Genomic DNA, 18,640 nt, shown 5'->3' with positions numbered 1-18,640 from the left:
GGGAAATGCAGCCAACAGAAAAACAAGGAAGAGGAAAAAATGAAGTTCTGTTTGTCTGATCGTGCTTTTATGTATAGCTCTATACAGTTAACAAAGACATTTGTAGCTTGTGCTTTCTCCTGGTCTCACCTCAGAAACCTGCTGCAGCCAGGAGCTGGTGAAGAACCATTGACACACTGGCTTCTGTGGAAATGCAGGTGCTCAGAGACCCAAAGGAAGACACCAAAAGCCTGCAGCATTACTACTCCTTGCTAGGCTAGTTTAACAGTATCTTAACAAGAAGCCAAGATTCTCAACGGGAAAAATTACTCTGCAATTTAATGGCAAATGCTCTTCACTTCCCTGGGCATTCTTCTCTTTGCTGCAGCTTCTCTCTTTGCTATCAGTTGTGGGGTTTTTGAGGGAGAGGTGAGATGAGAGAGAGTCCTTACTCTTAGCAACATCATCTTTTGCAGCACCCAATCCAGGAAACAGTGAACTTCAGAAATTTAACACAAAAGTATTTTTCTTTGGCTGTTGCAAGCAGTCCACAGTTTACACAAAAGCGCCCATCTTCCCCTTGGTTTCGTTCCAGGATTGCCCTTACAATCCCGGCCTCTTTTTCCAGAAAAAGACAGAAACAATGCCGAGTCATTCTTGTCACAAGGATCCTCCCCATCCAAGCCTCTAATAGACCAAGATACTTCAAGAGCTGAAGGTACTGGTCCAGAACACAGATACAGAGGACTTCCCATTAACTTGTCTTTCCTGCCTCATTTAACAAGCCAGCATACGCCTGCTCCATGTGGCAAGTTCACCAGCAGTTGGACTAGGCTAGGTTTGCACCATACTTCTACAAGACTAGATTTACATGGCAGGTTTCCAACCCTTATCTGCTGTGACCTAAATTTCTGTGTCTCCCCCTAACAATGCCTCCTGATACTATCTCTATTTTTGTTTCAGATAATTCTTTCATTGCCCTTGGAGAACAGACAACGGACTTGTTACTAAGCAGTTCAGCCATCAGATGATGTTACACTAACATAGCCCTGTCCTTAGAGGACTCAAAAACATGCCAGCATCTACTAGATCTAGGCTAGAGAGTATGACTTTATTTCAAACAGCAGTTTTGAAATTTTAACTAGTTGATTAAGGCAGCTAGTGCCCACTTCATTGACACCTGCCAAGCGAGAGAAAGAGTTGCACTATAAGAAGTCCCAAATTAAGACAGCCACATCCAAGTAAGCATACAGTAATATACATAACTGAACAATGGCTTTCAACATGTGCAACCCAGGGCTAGTTCTGCAGTATCCATAAAAAGCACCTGAGAATAATGAAGCCTTTTGATTTTCTAGGCATAAAATTCATACCAGTTCTGAACTGAAAGAGACTGTATAAAGACATGGATCAGCAAGTTTCAGGGTTCATGCTCGCAAAGCATGGCACTAACTATAGGCTAAGGAAAAATACAGTTTTCCAAAGCATTTAGAGCTTCTAGATAACAAAGTCACAACTGATTTTCCACAATAATCAGCCTGCAAAGTCAGAATACACTAAAAAGCACAAAACTCTTCAGTCATCTGCTGCCAGAGAGATAGGCCTCCAGGCCTAGATAGGACTCTTACAGCACGCATGCAGCTCCAAAACCAGATCTGCACTGAATACTCTGAAATTGCTGATCCTTTAAAGATCTACTCTGTTTCACTGCTGATATATAAATGTGAATAGATATCACACTGAAGCACGTTTCAGTATGGTCTCTTTTCCCTTGGGTGGAAAGCACTTACAGACCTTTTTGAAATACTACTATGCCATTGACCATACGACCACTGATTATTGCATGCATCACATTAGAAAATGTGAAAATACTCACAGAAGCAGCAGCAAGCAGGTTACTAATTAAAAACCCTTTCTTGCACCTCCACTCCTGGTGCAAGTTTACAGGTATATTTACAAGCACTGAGTATTATAATTGAATGGCCATTTATGGCTTACCTGTTGGAGATATTTGAGTCAGGACCCTCAGGGTGCTTCCAGTTGGCTCCCTTCACAGGCAACCACCAGGGAGCAGCTGCAACCTGAAAAGGGACAAGAATGGCCAGGGAAAAAGACTTAAATTCCCAGCTAAAGGCTATTGTGAAAAATCACCATGTGACAACAAACTACAAAGCTTTCACTCACAGCTCACGGCTCTGCCTGCAGCCAATTGACCTATTCCTCTGACCAACCAAGATGATAATTTGATCCACATTACAATACTGATAGCCAGGGAATAGCCCAAGGTATGGAACAGCACAAAGAAAATACCACCCAAAAAACAAGCGAGACGGAGACCATACTTCACTGAAGTACTGCCCTCTGGCTGTCTCCCCTTCTACATTTTCTCATCTGCAGGTCTGACACAAGGCACAGTTTATTCTCTTTGAAGGCACAGCCTTTAGCACACTACCTCTGGTGGACCAGACTGTTCCCTCAGAAATTCTCAGTTATAGTTCTTCACCTCTGAAAACATATGCCAAGAACATTCAGATGGTAATGAATGGAAGAGGTCATCTGGAACATTACAGTTTTACTCAATTCTTTTACAACAGTATGCCCCCAGTACAGTTAAACCAGCTAACCTCCTGTCTGACTTCAATCTGACACATTCTGCAGAGATGATAAAAAAAAAAAGACAGTTTGGGCTTAAAGAGAATTTTGATCCCAATTATTTGCTCCCTAGACTCAGTGTTTTGGATTAACTAAAACAAAATCCTGATGACATCCTTTAACTAGAGTCAAAACACGCATCTTGAAAGACATTTGCTTTCCAGTTAATTAACTCAGTAAGCTGATATTAAGTTATTTGCTATCAGCTTCCAGAAGGTGGAGACAGAAGAGCCACAGAAGTTAAGTGAAGCCTTTTATTTTTTTTTTTCAGTTGGTTTGCTGAGCAACACCAAGCAGACAAAATACTCTGTAACAATGCAGACATCGAATACTTCTCTCTAACCAAAAGTCTAAAATTTGGTTCTGCAATGCCAAGGAATTATTCCTGGAATACATTAATTAAGGATTTCTTCTATTAAGCTTACTTCAAAGCTGAGAAGGTCAGTGCACAGCACGTTTAACTATTCTGTTCTGATTCGCATTCGCTTAGAAATACTTATCTTAATAATGGGTCCCTTCAGAAAATTGAGGCAGAAAAGAACACTTACGTTAACCATCACTAGTGGTTTTATTCCAGCAGCTTGAGTGCTTGCTTCCAAAATATTCCTATTACAGAGATAATTTCCATAATGAACAAAAATCAAAGTTAATAAGCCTCCACTGCTTTAGGAGTTAAACAATCTACCAGCTGGTTAGCCCTAGACCTAGGAGATCCAGATGCCACTCTAATACTGGCCTGTAGAACAACCTTCTCAACCCTCAGCTCTCCCTGCTCTATAGATAGCAAAGGGAAGTAGTAGAATATTTATTTCTCTTCATCATGCTGCTAAACCAACTTTGTAAAGTGTTATACACACAGGTAGGAATTGTGCCAAGAGTGTTATCCTTTAACTCACCAAATCCTTCACAGGAAAGTCCAAAAGTGAAAGTCACTGAAAGCTGGTACTCAGGAGACAGAGCGTCTGCCCCATCAGACAATTTTAACAGCAACTTATAGGAGGAAGCACCATCCTTCAGCAGTGACAAGTATTTAACATGTAATGACATGTGTGTGAGAGAAAAAATTATCTATGACAAACATAAGTTGTTAAAAAAAACTCTGGTCCAAACTACACATCACATCCCTCATTTGAATGTTTCAGTAGGAAAATAAACTGTAGCACCTAAGAAAAAGAAGTGCTGGTAATACACAAAGACATATTATCTTATTTTTAAAGCATCTGATCAATGCTATAACAGCTCCCATGACAGCTTTTCACTCTTCTCCCATCATCACATACAGATTTTGCCTACAGCATACATCTGGGTACCTTACCTAAAAGCTCATTGTAAATCAATAGCAATGCTGGACTAAAAGCTGCAGAGTTGTTGGCTTAAGCGCAGCTGAAGAGCCCACAGCTCTTTGCTAGCTCTAGGCAAGAGCCCTGGAATCCCTAAACATGCTGCGGGACTCCTCCAGGCTGGGAAGCCATCCACATGTGGGTTTCTGATGCTCTCTCTTCCAAAGCAAGTGAAGAGAAGACATCGGTGTTAAATACACAAGAGATAAAGATGCTCTCAGCAGCTTGCTGATGACTGAAATGTTCTGTCCATGTGCTCTCCATCTAAATGGGACCCTTCAGGCATACTACTAAAGTAATGACATTTCTTAAAGATCCTGCTTTATGATTTCCCTAGCATGACAAGCACATAAATTGACAACATCAACCACATAATTCTGGCTCAGTATCTAACAAAGCCAACGACATTCTCCCCACAATCGGAGCCCCTACCCTTTCCAAAAAAGCATGAGAAGTATTTGATCTCTTACTAGAAACTACAGCTCTGTTACTCAGCATTCAAACCCAAAGATGGGATCTTCATTCAGACAAATACTCAGCTCAACTCCCAGAGCACTAAAGCTTCAGAATGACCAAGCTGCTAAACAGATACAGTCAATAGGCTTAAAACTAGTCTGATTTAACCAATTCCGTGTATATTTTGGCTTTAAACTCTAATCTATTCTCAAGATAGGACAGAAATCCAAAGTTAGAATTTTACAGCTCTTTAAGGAAAATAAGAGAGCCGCAGTACCATTTGCTAAAGCTTCTCTGTGAATCTGAAAGATCATGAGTAAGACTTCATCACGATAGTTTTAAGCACAACACATTTTTGTAAATTAAACTGCTCGGTTTTGGATAAAAATCTCTGCAGGAGACTGCAAAGACTTATGCTTTAGAAGACTTTAATTTTGGAAAACATTTTTGTTATGCAAAAGAAAAAGCAGATGCTTTCAATCAAAATGGTTTATTTTAAACCAAGAAAAATATAACCTCTCCGCATGAGAGCACTACGTGTGCACGTCTTCTGTTTCTGGCTCTGCTGAACTGAACACCAAATGGCTGCCAGTCTTTGCAGAACACCCAGATCTTTAGAGAAGTTACACATATAGTACTAGGACAGCGCTAACAGTGATAGACTACGTACAGCCTTCAATAATTAACTGGAGACTAATCTAAGCCAGCCACTGACACCAGTGAGCATGCACAAAGATGCTCCTTCCAAAAGAGGAAGTCATGTACCTGAAATTTACAGTCCTTTCAAAAAACTTCTCAGAAGTCTTTAAAGCTTTTAATTGCTCTAAATCTAATTAGTAGAAGAGCTAATTAGACAGAGATATTACAACATCACAGTTAATACAGCAAAGCCCTCCCTTGCCACTAATGAGCTTAGTTACTTTCATAATGCTGGGCGTTCTCATGCTTCACTCAGAAACGTATTCTGTAGACTGGCAACAGATTCATTTTGTAAAAATAGCAGCATATGCTGCTGAATAGATCTTGAAGAGATACTGAATTAGAGGACAATATCTCCTTCACTTTGATTAACTCTTTATAGCATAGCCTATCACTTGTAACAGAATTGGTTAAACATAACTGCTCTGCAAACGTTACACAACTGCCTCGATATATAAGGAAATGCAGTTCTAGGAGCAAAGCACATTTCAGAGGCAGAGAAGCTCAATGCTTGTTTTGGTCTGATGCAGCTGAAAACTTGGATTATCCAGCTCTCTGCTTCAGGATTAAACTTGAAGAACTCACTGTTCTGCTTATCACAGGCTCATAGCGCTGTCAAGAAAAGAGAACACGGTATGATAATACTGGGAAAATATACTAACAGTCAACTCCGACCTACAAGTTTTCCACTCAAATGAAGCAATTTACAGAACTGAAGCCTATACTCCCACTGTCAGCTTGCATAAAATTCAAAGTTTTAAGTATTCAATTTTCTTTTCAAAGAAGGCTGGGACATCCTAACTTTAATTGCTCCATTAGCTGGTGATTTCAAGATTTTTAGACCACTTTACAATTATCTTGAAGAAAATTCCTTCCTAAATATACATAGAAAAAATGAAAGGGAGGAACATCAGGAAAGTCAGTTTCATCGTCAGCATTACATCCTTACTGGCACTGCAAAAGCAGCAGGGGAATACCCTTAAACACACACACAAAACCTCCGCAAAAAACCCAGCCAATAACTACGAAAACGTTTGTATTGGTCTTGCATCTAACATGGCACTGGCCATGTTAGATAAAAACAACCCCCCACTTTAGCTCCAAATTTTGAATTCAAATCACATTTATATATTAGAAGAATTACCAAAAATAAACTCAACTGAGTATCTAATCTTGGCTCTAATTCCATTTCTAACATGCAGCAAGTCACTTGAAATAACAAAGCTGTAGATTTAACCTTAAGTCAGGCCCATAAGATGATGAGAAATTCATGCTGTTATCCAGTCATGTAGCACCAAACATCTTTTTTTGATGTGCTACAGCATTACAATGCTATTTTAATATAATAAGGCCTGCATACACTAAGTCAAGATAAACATCTGGAAAAGCAAAAGTTATTGCAGAGTAAGAACTTTAGCAATTTAGGAATCAACTATCTGGAAAGAGATTTTCTGAGTGAAAAGTAGTCTAAGACTGGAAAACACTTTAAGAATCATTTATTAAGTGGTGGGTTCTTAAAGAAAGATACACACACTTCAGACTTAACAGGTTACCATTTGAATCAGATTGTGTTAAGCACTGTACATCTTTAACGTGCAAAAGCATCCTCATGGCTGCAAAAGCAATGTGTGCATAGGCTGGAAGCAGGGAAGTTATGAAGCATTATCTCTGGGGAATAGACCCAGTGGTCTGGATACCCTCATTGCTAGCACTGGTAGGACATGAGAAAAAATTAGTTATTCAGTAAGAAGATAAGTTTTGGATGAGGTTTTATTTTATCCATGTAAAGCAGATATACATAAATCTCTGTCAATTTTTCCTCCTCTAAGCCATATCCTAAACCCTGAACAGCTGATTAATGAACTACTGAAGAAAGAGCCAGACAGAAAATAGAACATTTTTAGTAAGGCGGGGAGTTTAAGAAATAAAAGTAATTACTGTGCAGCAGATAAGCCACTGTCATTTTCCCCTCAGAAACCACAAAGAAATCACATTAGGTGGGTCCTGGTCACAAGTAACTTTACACCTATTTTTCTAAGTAGCATTAGTGTACCTTCCCAACAACCCTCAAAAACTTCCTCCCGCACTAACATTCAGGGCAGAGCTTTCTCTCCCAAGCACGTATCTCTACAGCCCACTCTGCCAGCCAGGCACTGCCCGTAAACGGATAACGTTAACCTACACCTGCCTGCAGGAGCCGACCACGGTATGAACAGATCAATGGAGCATTGGGATGGTGATTCAGCAATCCCAGAGATCAGCAAGCAGCAGCTCCTCTGGGCTGCTGATTAGCACAGCCCAGCTCTCAGCTGATGCTCACCCACGCAGCGTTTTGGCTGGCTGTTGTCACTGCCTCTGAAGTCCTGCTCTGGGTCAGAGAGGGAGCTCAGTGGAGGGCAGAGGCAAAGCTTAGCCCCCTCTGATTCAGCTCTGCAGTCAGATTCAGAACACATCGCACCATGAGGGGCAGTCTGAAACAACCTGGAGCCATGTAGTGGTCCACTTGATTTTAAAGCCATTTTCCAAATGCAAGGAAAAGCCCTTCGGCAGATGCGCGCTCCCTGTTCACCTTCGCCAGTCTGCAGCTCCGCTTCTCCTCTTTATCAGCGCACTGAAAACTGCACGAACATGACCTATTTCTCATCTCCATAGCAACGGGCATGTGTTTAAGTTGAAACAGCTGTAACTGAGTCAGGGAAACATTGCAATGTAAATAGTGTGGAAGTGAATACCACTTCAAGGCTCAAGACAAAGAATAGATCTCTCCTAGCCAGTTATCAAGGTTGTCACAGTAGCTGCATAAGGGAGACATAATCTACAGATGCAGCTATAATTCGTATTTGTACTTTAAGATACTCTACAGAGAAGAACAAACTTTCTATAATTACGTACATAAACTGAACTGAAACATGACTGTCAAATTCTCCACCAAATCAGTAATTAAGCACACTGAAACAGCTTAGTAGACGACAGTTGAGTGTTTTTTCCAGAAGATAACTAATACTTGATGTTGCCAGCTTCTGCGATGCTACTGCAAGTCTCATGCTATTTATTATATCAATTAAAAATCCCAGCTCCCCAAAAACTCTAATTACAGAAGAATCTGTTTTCATTCTTATTTTCTAAGGTTTCTAGCCTCCCTCATTAGTTCAGAAATGAAAGCAATAAGGGGTTTTGTTTAATATCGAATATTGATATTGTTTGCCATGAGTTAAGTCCCAATATTTTAAAACAGTTTGAAATTGCAGTACTGCAAAAGAAAAGACAGCAGCTTTATAGGATAAGAATAAATATATTTTAAGTCATCAGTTAGTGAAAGGATTTCAGACTTAATTGGAAACTAGCACTTTGCTTTTATGAAGGGACTTTTCCTTTGCATAAGGAAAGGTCATTGAATCTCATTCAAACAGCGTAATACTTCACAGCTATGTCAATCCTCCAAGAAAAATAACCAAAAATATTTGATGCTAAAATCCAGTAAGATTCATTAAGTGCAAGTTTTGGAATCCAAAGAAGCTTCTTTTGAGGAACTGATATTCCTGGTGAGTTCAATCTCTGGAAGTCTATTTTTCAGCCAACATCTAAATCTGCACTCAAGCTAGTAATTTTTTCCAAAAACCAAATGAATATGAGCTTTAAGAAAATGAGGTGTGCACAGATATCTCTACAGCCTCAGGCATAAGCAAAGCCCCACTTTAAAGTTGTAGTTTATACTGATAAATATCCAGTGAGAGATGCTTCCTGCACATCGTTCTTTATCCCAATAGTAGGAGTACAGCATAAGAAGATAGAGATGAACAGTTCAGTAGCTCCATCTTCCCACCTCATTACAGGGGATATCTGAAGCACGGGGGTCTGCAAGAAATAGGCTCACTCATCTCTTCCTTTGATTTCAGTTTCCTCTCTGAAAGGCTTCTGAAAAAGCAAAAGCCAAGCACAGTAGAGATGAAATCTACCCTTAAAGTAGCAATAACTGTATTTGTCAACTTCTGCTTATGCATCCTATGTATATTGACATTTTAACAGTATCAGACAAACTACACAATAACCTACCTGCTCTCGCCCCAAGCCACAGATAAGAAATTGCATGCTGTCAGAAGGTACATTCTCCATAGTAACTGCTGCAAACGCTAGCATTGCTATCCTACCTGCAAACATTGCTCGTTTCATTATTAATTTGAAATACTCATTTGAAACGCACAATGTTTGCATTGTTTTTAGAACGGGACTATACCCTTTGAGTTAAAGGCTAGAGGCACTGCTATAAATAACTAAATTCACAGCTCAAGACCACTGCAGAGGTTTCCATACAAACAGGCATGAAAAGAGCATCCAATAGTTCTAGATTGACCAGAACGCCTTAATAGTATTTGCTCAAGTCTGCTAGTGAACTAATTCCATTGCATTCTCAGATCAAAAATTTAATACCTCCTAAAGACAAATGAAGTATACAGATTTGTATGCTTTCAGTCTCTTCATTGCAGAGTTTATCTGGCCTAGAAGTAAAAATGAATTTTGCTATCTTCCACAAGCCAAGAATAAAAATGTCCCCACTACTCTCCAGTGAGCAAATCTGACTTATGCTGTACTCCAGTCTCAGTAAGTGCTATTCTGTTTACCTTTTTCATGGTAGCTGCACAGCAAGCGAAACTCTTGCAGTTATTTGCAAGAGCTCTCAAATCCCCTCACTGGCAAGCACGCCTCAGTACCTTCTCATTTCACACGCACAATCCTCTTTTGCTCTAGGATACATTAAAATGCCATATAAATGGCATTTTACAATGCCATGGAATAATAGCACCGGGCATGCATTTCTCCCTCTCTATTTCCTCCTTAACTCGGTCAGGGACATAAAAAAGCAGGAAAACAGTTTCATCATAAAATAAGAACAGCATAATCTCTAAATTTTGAGCTTTTTCCTTTTCCCCAAATTCTCTCAAAAAAGAAGGAAAGAAAAAAATAATCTTCAAGTGCTAAGCTATTGGCAATTCTAGGCTACGTTTTATCTATGACATCTAAACCAAAGGCCAAGTAGCCAAGAAAGGCCATAACTTCATAGCTGTAATAGATGCAGTAATTAGTTGTTGCTTTTAATCTGCCAGTCTGAGAACTGATTTTAATATGTGAAGCTATCAAAACTTGCTAAGTCCACACAAAACGTTTTGGTTTCAAGGGACCTTCCACCCTTGCCCTACAAAATCCTTTTTTATTTGAAAAAGTCCTCGCCAATTCTATCAGTAACACCCTCATCTGTTACAGTGCTAAATTTTCGCTTTCTGCCATGTTACCACCACAAACTCAGAGGCCAAAAGTAAAACTCGAGTTCCCAGAAATCTAGAACAATTCAATTATTGGCTGCTACGCCCCTTTTTACTGCTTCCCTTCCAGAGGAGGGTTAGGTCCGACCTACATTCCTGTAGCAGTGGCTATCTAGGAGACCACCTCACCTCCAGGAAATGCACACCCAAAGCTCCAACAATTATTCTACGTGCTAAGCTGGTTTACTCCTGCATTAGCTTTCACCAGCCCCACCTCTAATTTAGCTGTCTGCTTCCTTTGAGGGCCTATGATAAATTTGTCTGGTTTAAGAACTGGAGAAGCCAAAGTAGCCAAATAGAGCAAAACTCCCAGATACTCCCCAATGGACACATGCACCTCATTATTTATAGGAGCTGTTATATACCATGTAGTTCAATATCTTCACTTCCACCTTTCCCCAATTCTTTCACTGCATATGAAATACTACTTCCAAAATACACATCCTGTTGCTCTTCCCCTATATTCACATTTGCATTTAGCACCCTTGTGCTTCAACTGGAGAAAAGCCTTATCAAAACACGTCTGAGTCACTAAGGCAAAGTAAAAATACAGCCCTTTCTCCCTTCAATTTGGTGGAGGGATTTTCAGTATCAGTAACACACCAATGTTTATATCTTATTTCTGCTTTTCACAGTGATAGTTATGATTCAAGAAGGTACATACCACAAGCTAAAATATTAGTTGACTAAGGTATACATTGAGAAAAAAGTCTTAATCTTCTCTATTGCTGATTATTACAATCTGCTGATGCAAACCAACTTCACGCAATTTACACTTTTTCTGATTACATTTGAACGGTTACATTGCAGTAGCCAAGTTTTTTAAAATATGCTCACTTTAAAAAAAAAAAAGTAACTGAATACTATTAGATTCCTTTCACCGTTTTTCCACAGCAGACACTAGTAGAATTTAAACATTTGGGGCAATGTAACAAGAAGCTAGCTTTTATTTTCTGTTGTTTAATTTAAGCTTGCAGATCCCTAGGAAGAATTTGCTTTTGTAGAACCCTTAGTCCCTGCCCCATAGTTGGGATGCTTCTGCATTTTAGCACTAAGAAGTTTCTTGCAAGTTGTCTATAGAAACTTATTTCTTGATAGCACAATCTATAGAAAATTGCTAATGCAATTAGCCAGGATAAGCATGGCCTACACAGAATTCAGTTGTCTGAGAAGCAGTCTGACTACCTTATATTCTAACACCGCATTCCCATGGCTGATGCTTCCCTACCCCACAACTGAAAGATGCTTGCTTGTTCTAGTCTGCAAATTGCACTGTCACAAAAACCAGCGATCCTCAAAACAACTAAGGTCTGCACAGCCTCTCAACATTTATAACCTCTCACAGAAAACGCATACTAGAACAAAGACAGAGTTTTGAGAGGCAGAAGCATATACAGCTAAAATTCTAAGCTGTATCTTCAGACGTTAGACTTCTCTTTCCAGCTCTACCACTGAGCTGTCTTCTGACACCTTCTCCTTGCAGACAGAAGTCTCTTGCTAAAAGTTGGATTTCATGGTATATAGCTGGTGAGGGGGCAGGCAGACAGGAGGAAGAAAAGCAGCTTCTAGTTTCTTTTTCACCTCCTCGCAATATTACCATGTTTTAGAACATAAGTTTGTCCACAGCATCAGCATAAAGTTAAGAAGTGCCAAACTACAAGGCAGGCAGTCACTATTCCCCAGATCACTTTACCAAAATAATTAGTACAATCTTTCTCTGTGTCTATTCCAACAATGCTCTGCATGCCAGTAACTCGCAAAATGACCGAATAATAAATACAGAAAAACATGGCAAAAGGACAGTCTCCTAAAGTTTAGTTTTAACAAATACAGAAAACCTTCATAAACCAGCAACCAAAAAGACCAGTTTGGGCTCTATTCCAGCTCTCTGGCATAATACTTGTTCTGTTAGCATTACACCCAACACTTCAAAATTTGGCTGACACACCCAGGAAAGTGGCTCCCAACACTCTGTATGTGTTTACACAAATAGCCAAGACTGAGCTAACACCAGCTTCTTAGGGTTGGTTTGTTTCTCTTAAGACAGAGTGCCTGATTTAGAGATTTCTGCATCACAGAACTAGGGCAGGAAAAATAATTTCTCTAATACTGACAGCTGAATTTTCTGTTGTGAAGATGGGATGAGCCCATCTGCATTTATCCGATCTTCAAAGAAGGTGCTCCTCTATCGGTGCAATTTCACTTAAGTTATTTATGTCTAACTGAACTATTTCCAAAAGATGCGGTTTCAGTCCTGTTACTACCTTATTCCTTGTGTACAACCTGCTTTTCTGTGTTGATTCAAGCAGTTGCAGAATGACCCAAGTTAGCTTCACTGATCCAAAAGTAAATCAACCAAAAAAGCAAAGAAATTCCCATCCAGAGTAAATGCATCTTGAAGCCACACCCCCCTCAAAATTGCCACACTATGCACATCAGAATGCTTCATTTCTAAGGCCTTTTTAAAGGCATGGGACAAGAGATCTGGAAATTATCAAAGCTGAGGATAATTCTGATGGGAAGGGACCTCAGGAGGTCATCTTGTCCAAACTTCTGCTCAAAGCAGATAAATTCATCCAGAAGATGACAAGACATAATCTGCTTACTATCAGGAGCTGTAAAGGTTAAGTCACCTGTTAAGGTTAAGGAGGAGGTAAATGAAGCCTAAGAAAGGCTCAGCAACACATTCACAACAGAAAAAGAGGAAAGGGCGGGCAGGGAAGCTTTGCTACCGAACTTTTTGGCGTTTTTTTAAACCAATATTCACTTCCACTCAACAGGAAAACTGGATCAGCTCCAGTTTAATCAGCACTGCACCTACCAAGATCACTATGTTGCCCTAGCAAGATGAAGGGAACTGAAGAAACAGCAAGGCATACAGGATCTGCTACAGAGATGGAGGAAGCACAATAAACTTAAGCCACTCACAATATAATGAGGGGTCTTACAGACTCAGGTCTGCCATAGAAATGGCATTTTGTTGGAGTATTTGCCTCTATTAACCTAGAAAAAGCACTCATGCAAGCATTTGCTATCATATCAGATACACAGATTATCCTCATTTTCTTAAATCGGTAGGATCCGGGATTTACCCACTTTGTTTGGACATAAGACTGCATTGGCAGAGCATGCCAGTCACATGTACATACGCTCTCGGGGCCAGAAGAACTCCTGTTCTTTCCCTACAGAGCACATCACTCAGTAGAGCCACTACTGACATCCGAATGTCTGAAGCATTACTGTGTTACACGTAATACAAATAAACAGCCTTATATCTGCACCACTTACTACAGTCCTAAATATCTCTCATTTAGGAGACAAAAAAAGACAAGAAGGGGTTAATACTATCTTTTGCTAATCAGGAGCAGATTTTTTTTTTAATTGTTTGTTTAAAAAAAGAGAACAGAGAATAGACTGTAAATTCTCCACACTTGAGGGAGTCTATTATTCTAGCCGAACACCCCTCCATAAACCCCATTTTTGTACATGGCCTTGAGAACACCACACAATTTAGATATTACTGCCATAATTGCTAACACATCTACCCCAGTGATTGCTAAGTAAGTTTTACCCTGCTGTGTTACTCACTGCCTGGTGGATGTCAGCCTTCACTTCTTCACTCAGCATTCCCTCAAACACAAAGGAATCGCCAAATTTCTCTGCCTGTAGAAAGAACAAAAGATTCAATATTATCAAAGGAATGTTAATCTTAAAACGCCACTCATGTACAGCTTTATTTTATCAAGGATAAGGAAATTCTAATAGTAATTTTGAGTTCGCCTTCAAGGAAGCTATTTTGGAACAGAAGAGAAGGCATTTTATCTCTGGATGTCATTGTTCTTCAACAGCCACTGGACAGATGGCAGCTCACAGAGCTTCTGCAAATGTTTTTACTTTTATTAATTAAAAATGCAGTTCCAATTGTCCCAACTGTTTTAAAATGCTACAGTCAATAATCTAACATTTAAGGGCATATTTCATTTCTCTTATTTTTCCTTTGGGAATCACCATAAAAGACTTAAGCCTTGCCACTTACTGCTCCTTCATCATCACTAGCACCATGCATTAAAGTGCTGTTACAAAAACAATAGAAGAGTTAAAAGTAACCCAATCATTATATCTAGCATTATATAAAGCCAAAAGAAACAAAAAATACAAATAATTTCAATGAATCACAGTACATCATTCCAACATACGGTTTTTTCCCTTGGTAAACTAAGTTAATTAACATACCAGGGAAGTCAAAACATGTTGTCAGAATTCAACATATTTGCCCTTCTCAATTTCTTCATTTTATTATAGGCATTCAAAGACTGAGAATGATCACCATGAGCTGCTTCTGCATGCTCAGGACTCTTCAAGAAGCACAGTTTGAAAGAAGGATCCCATTCACCATGCAAATTGCAAGAAGTTTTAGCATATGACCATAATCTTTATACATTCAGTTTCAGAAAGGAAGGAGAAAATAAAAAAACAACCTAATTTCTCTCACTTGCCCAACCTAAAAGACCCAGACAGAGGGAAACAGGTTTACCATGTAAAGGACCCCAGATTTCAGTCTGACAGCCTCCATCAAGGGCTTTTTTCTTTTTTTTTGGAAGTTTCTTTAAAAAAAACCACTTTTGGTTCAACAAGATAGCTGTACATCTGGAGATTTTTTCTTCAGCTTTCTATTTACTTTCAGGTTTCATTTGCCACTGGAGTTCAGTCTAGTCCGTAATAAAAGAAAACCAAGAAGTAGCTTGGCTCTGTTAACCCATAGTAAGTAATGTGGACGTTATTTAAATACACAAAAACCAGCTCAGCTGCATCCCCAAAAAAACCCTGCAGAATCAGTGCTGTTTACTCTAACTCTGAGTTTATTTTTCCAAATCCAGCATAAAAGGGGGCCCCTGTGAGGGGGGAAGGGAGAAAGCGTAAGCGGAGCACCCAACTACACCAGCTGAGCCATGAAGCGCTGTCTGGAACATACTCCATCTGACGCAGTGCTACATTCAAATACCACTGCACATGTGCTCATTCCAGAAGCTGTTTGCAACAAGTAAGCCCTGTTCAAACTCAAAATTGTTAAGCAACCTTTTTTCATAATTATTGAGCTAAGAACTTAAAAACAGAAATAGTGCCATAGATAAAGCAGTCCTTCAGCCAACCAGAAGGATCCTGTCTTCCAAACGAGAACCAGTTTATCAAGTGAATTCAGCAAAGTGCCTCCTTTGAGACCTGATCATTACCAAGACTTTTATTTGCCTAAAAGGCCTGTCAGGGTTTTATAAAAGTTGCGTAGGAACAGTCAACTGTCAGGAAAGATCAGAGTCTCAGGCACAGGTAGCTTCTTTCTTGGAAGAAGTTTAACATATTCTTTCTTAGTCCATTGTTCCCAGTAACATGCACATTATATCTTCTTTAGACAGCAGGGCTTTCTATTGCTCAGCTCATTAGCAAGGAGCTGCACTGAACTAGCTGCAGAGTCCTCAGCTATCATAGTTTTTTAAATCCCTTCTCCTCTGTTCCTCTAAAAAAAGGAAAATCTAACAACATAGTTGTACTGGCGCAAATATGTCCTAGGACCCAAAGATCAAAAAAACCCCAAACAACACCACCACCACCACCCCCAAAAAACCCTGCACAGACGTCTTCAGCCATCTGTTAGCTTCACCTAGGCTGCCTCAGTCATATTGCAGGGAAGATATTAGTTCAGATATCAAGACACGTACTAAATGTAACAGTATACATCTAAATGCCTTTTCAGACACCTGGGCAGCAAGGTAAGACAATTTTCTCTCTACACTACTTACATCAGAAACGTTCTAGTATGCAAATCCCAAGCAAGTATTGTGACATCCTTCAAAAAAGAAAAGCCTTCATTTTTAACGGGGCTTTTGCCAACACAAAGAAAGATGACAGGAGACTGTATATGTTTCCACCTTACCTCAGTAACATACCCAGTAGAATTCACAAATCTCTCAAACTCCTCATTGCTGACCTCATACTGATCCATGTAGAAACTGTTAACGTGGACTCTTCTAGCAGGCCATTCTCCATCTTGCTGTATTTCAGGCTCATCAGTGCCCATTGTGAACACTCCTCCTGGAATAGCGACCATCTGCAGAGAAAACACCACCCAAAAGATTATGAATATGAAAGACTGAAAAGTCTCTTATCGATCTTACTCCTCCGCCACCTCATCTTTGGAGGTGCTTTTGCTCTGAGCAGCATTTCACTGACAAAAGCAGCACAACAGAATGGCAACAGTGGCATCTTCATCACCACCTGTTTGGAAGAAATAGCAAGCAGAACTTAAAAGTGAAAACAAAAACCCCATTTGTAGCTCTTTCCACATGAAGTCTGGGTAATTCAGAACTTTTACTGAGGGTAATGCTTGTGCTTTAATGAGGAGAAATGTTCCCTTACTGTACCCAAGAGCCAAGAAATAATCCAGAGTCCTTTCTACTCATTTTCAGATGAGGAATTTTGGCATTTCACTCTGTTCCTAGGAAGACTCGATGCATTAATGAAGAATCTGGAGATAATGAAACTGTAAAGGGCTCTCTTGTGGACAAGCCTGTGCTTGTTTGCATGCTAACTACACACGGTTTTTCATTTAATAACAGGCACGTGCAGCATTTTATTACCAACCATGCTGCTAACTGGCAGCTAGACACAGCACCTGCAGCTCTGTGTGCCAGAGATGAGACTAACTTTCAAGTCAGTTATATTCCACTCCTCTGGAAGACTGGCCTTGGGCAAGAGCCTCAAGCTTCAGAAGTAAAGGATGAGTGACAGAATAACATTTTAACTATTTCAATAAGATGTTTTCCGCTTAGGGCCTCTGCCAGTTTCCAGAGAAAAAACAAACACATTTTCTCTCAGCTTTAAGTGGGCTCTTTCCAGGAAGACAAAGGCTCCAGAGATCTTGTCATGCCTCGTCAGATGTTTCCTGGGAGCCCTCTAAAGACCACAGAGTGAGCAATGCACTCCTCACCCAAAAAACAAGAGCACCCACGATCCCTGCTCAGAAGCCTGTGCTGGAATGAAGAATGACAGCTCAGGCTGTGTAAAATCTTCCCAATGGGCAGGTGATGTTTCAAGGGCTGACGCTACCCAAGAGCTAGCTTGCCAAGAAGCTTGCTAGCTTACCCAACTCATCATCAACAGATGAAAGAATTAGGGAAGAAAACTTCTCCTTTCTTTTCAGCATTCCTGAGCTACCTTCACCCCCTAACTCACATTGAATTCAGCCACCTCATGCCTCCTCTGGCAATGGTCAGAGGTTTGTGAGTTGGTAAGCCCCCAAAAAGCCAGCCAGCACTGACATAGGCACCCACTGTGGAAAATAATCTGGCATATCATGTTGCACCTGGACATACCCTGGCAGTGATCTGTGATCACACACTACTCTTGCAAGGAATTCAAGCAGGTGGACCAGTGACAGAACCTAAAATGAGCAAAGCCAGTTCTAAGAAATAGCAGCATTTTTTTGCCAGATCCTGATCTTTGGTATGCAGCAAATTCAAGTCTAATAACAGAAGTATTCAACGAGAGAGAAGTTTCCAGAATAGCACACTTATAACACTACCCCAGAAGTGTAGTTTAAGTTCTGACAGAAAAAGAAGCCTGGGTTTTAGATGTACAAGAGTTCAAACAAAATTCCCTACACATATGGCAGAGTAACACAGTATGAAACGTATATTAGAAGTAGCCAAACTGCAGAGATAGGGTTGTAAAAAATGTGAACTGATGTAACATTATTTAGATGAAGAGGCAGGTTCACAGAACCCAGCGTGAACTTTGGACTTTATATATATAGCCATTTTGCAGCACAACCTAGATTATAGGACCCTGATTCTTATATAGTCGGCATTTTGGGGGTTTTTTCTTACTTTACAAGATTCTCTTGATAAAGTTGGATGTTTTCACCAAAACAATTTATCTGGATGCCCACACTGACTTACGAACCAGGAACACAAAAAGAATCATTAGTTGCCTTCCAGCTTCTGGAGTTTGTTGTTATTTAATGTTCACACCAGCTATCCAGCACCTCTCCTATTCTTAAGGGAATTTAGAGTATTTGATGTAACCTTACATATCCAATTTTATTGTTTCTTCTCCACTATAGATCTCTCCTTTTGCCTGGGTCTCTCCCAGCAACACTTAAAATTCACGCAACTTGCAAAAGGCCTGTAAGAAGTTCTGCAA

General features: G+C 40.0%; 1 protein-coding gene across 4 annotated transcripts in view; it reads right to left on the bottom strand.

The window, feature by feature from the left end:
• SUMF1 (sulfatase modifying factor 1) overlaps positions 1-18,640 on the bottom strand; it is a 44,018-nt gene that overhangs the window by 15,964 nt on the left and 9,414 nt on the right. For all 4 annotated transcript variants that reach the window (XM_075158593.1, XM_075158589.1, XM_075158591.1 and 1 more), the window contains 3 exons: positions 16,374-16,547; positions 14,033-14,107; positions 1,978-2,060 (listed from right to left, as the gene is read on the bottom strand). In XM_075158593.1, the coding sequence (XP_075014694.1) occupies positions 1,978-2,060; positions 14,033-14,107; positions 16,374-16,547 (332 nt within the window). The remainder of the gene's footprint in view (positions 1-1,977; positions 2,061-14,032; positions 14,108-16,373; positions 16,548-18,640) is intronic.

The sequence above is a fragment of the Calonectris borealis genome, chromosome 10, assembly GCF_964195595.1.
Source record: "Calonectris borealis chromosome 10, bCalBor7.hap1.2, whole genome shotgun sequence".
In the NCBI taxonomy this organism is placed as follows: domain Eukaryota; kingdom Metazoa; phylum Chordata; class Aves; order Procellariiformes; family Procellariidae; genus Calonectris; species Calonectris borealis.
Note: the sequence above shows the minus strand (reverse complement) of the source record. Positions and strands in the feature narration are given on the sequence as shown.